General features: G+C 37.0%; 1 protein-coding gene across 1 annotated transcript in view; it reads left to right on the top strand.

Annotated features, from left to right (window-relative positions):
- The window catches only part of LOC119593981 (rotatin-like), a 50,058-nt gene that overhangs the window by 36,859 nt on the left and 12,312 nt on the right, over positions 1-887 (top strand). The window contains exons 25-26 of the mRNA XM_037943003.1: positions 164-353; positions 715-884. Coding sequence (XP_037798931.1) covers positions 164-353; positions 715-884 — 360 coding nt within the window. The remainder of the gene's footprint in view (positions 1-163; positions 354-714; positions 885-887) is intronic.

The following is an 887-nucleotide window of genomic DNA, read 5'->3' as shown; positions in this document are numbered from 1 at the left end:
CCAATGGGTTAATATGGATTGTTAATATTGTATTTAGTCTCCTTGGCTAAATTAGATAATATATGGTATTATTAACTCCATCCTTGAAATCACTTTGCTAAAAAAGAAATGTGCTTTACTGCTTATTGTTTTTAACTGACTTGTGAAAAATCTTAATTTGCAGTTAATACAGATGACCTTGGAGGCAGCCAGAGTGAGGTTGGATCTGAGGATTACAACCATAACACACCTTCACTAGTGTCATTGCAGCTTTATGAGACTCTCCTGAGACTCCTCAACAACATCTTGCTTCTTAAGCCTTCACAAGTTATTCTAGAGCTTACATCCCATGGAATTATATCCCTGGTGGTCAAGTAAGTAGTGTGGGATAAGGCCCAGAAATGTGCTTCATTTGGCTCAGAAGCAAATTCTCTAAGTAGCCACTTTGAGAGATTCATAGCAGTTCATCTTGTTTGTCTTAAACAGAGAACTACTCAGTTCCTTGATGCTTAGATAAGTATGTAAAATTGATATATATCTATATTGGATAGTTATCATTTGGGGTTTTTAAAAATTCTCATATCAACTTGGCTGATTGCCTTTCTTGCACAAGTGTGCACTTTCAAGGCTTATCTTAATTCATGTAGTTATGATAGAATGAATCTTACCACTTTAAATATTTATACTGTATGTGATAAAAGTGTGGCTCGCTAATAAAATTTACTCATTTTTCAGACAGCTCCGTTATGTGGTGAGCCTCATCCAAACTTCAGAGCTTCACCTGAAAGTAGTCGAGACAGCCATGGTATTCTTGTGCACAGTACTGAAGTATGACCCTACGCAAGTGCTGCCTCTTGCTAGAGATACAAGTCTAGGACATCTCACACTTGTGGTATTGTCATCAGGTA

Source organism: Penaeus monodon, chromosome 33 (genome assembly GCF_015228065.2).
Source record: "Penaeus monodon isolate SGIC_2016 chromosome 33, NSTDA_Pmon_1, whole genome shotgun sequence".
In the NCBI taxonomy this organism is placed as follows: Eukaryota; Metazoa; Arthropoda; class Malacostraca; order Decapoda; family Penaeidae; genus Penaeus; species Penaeus monodon.
This window is presented reverse-complemented; position numbering and strand designations above follow the sequence as displayed.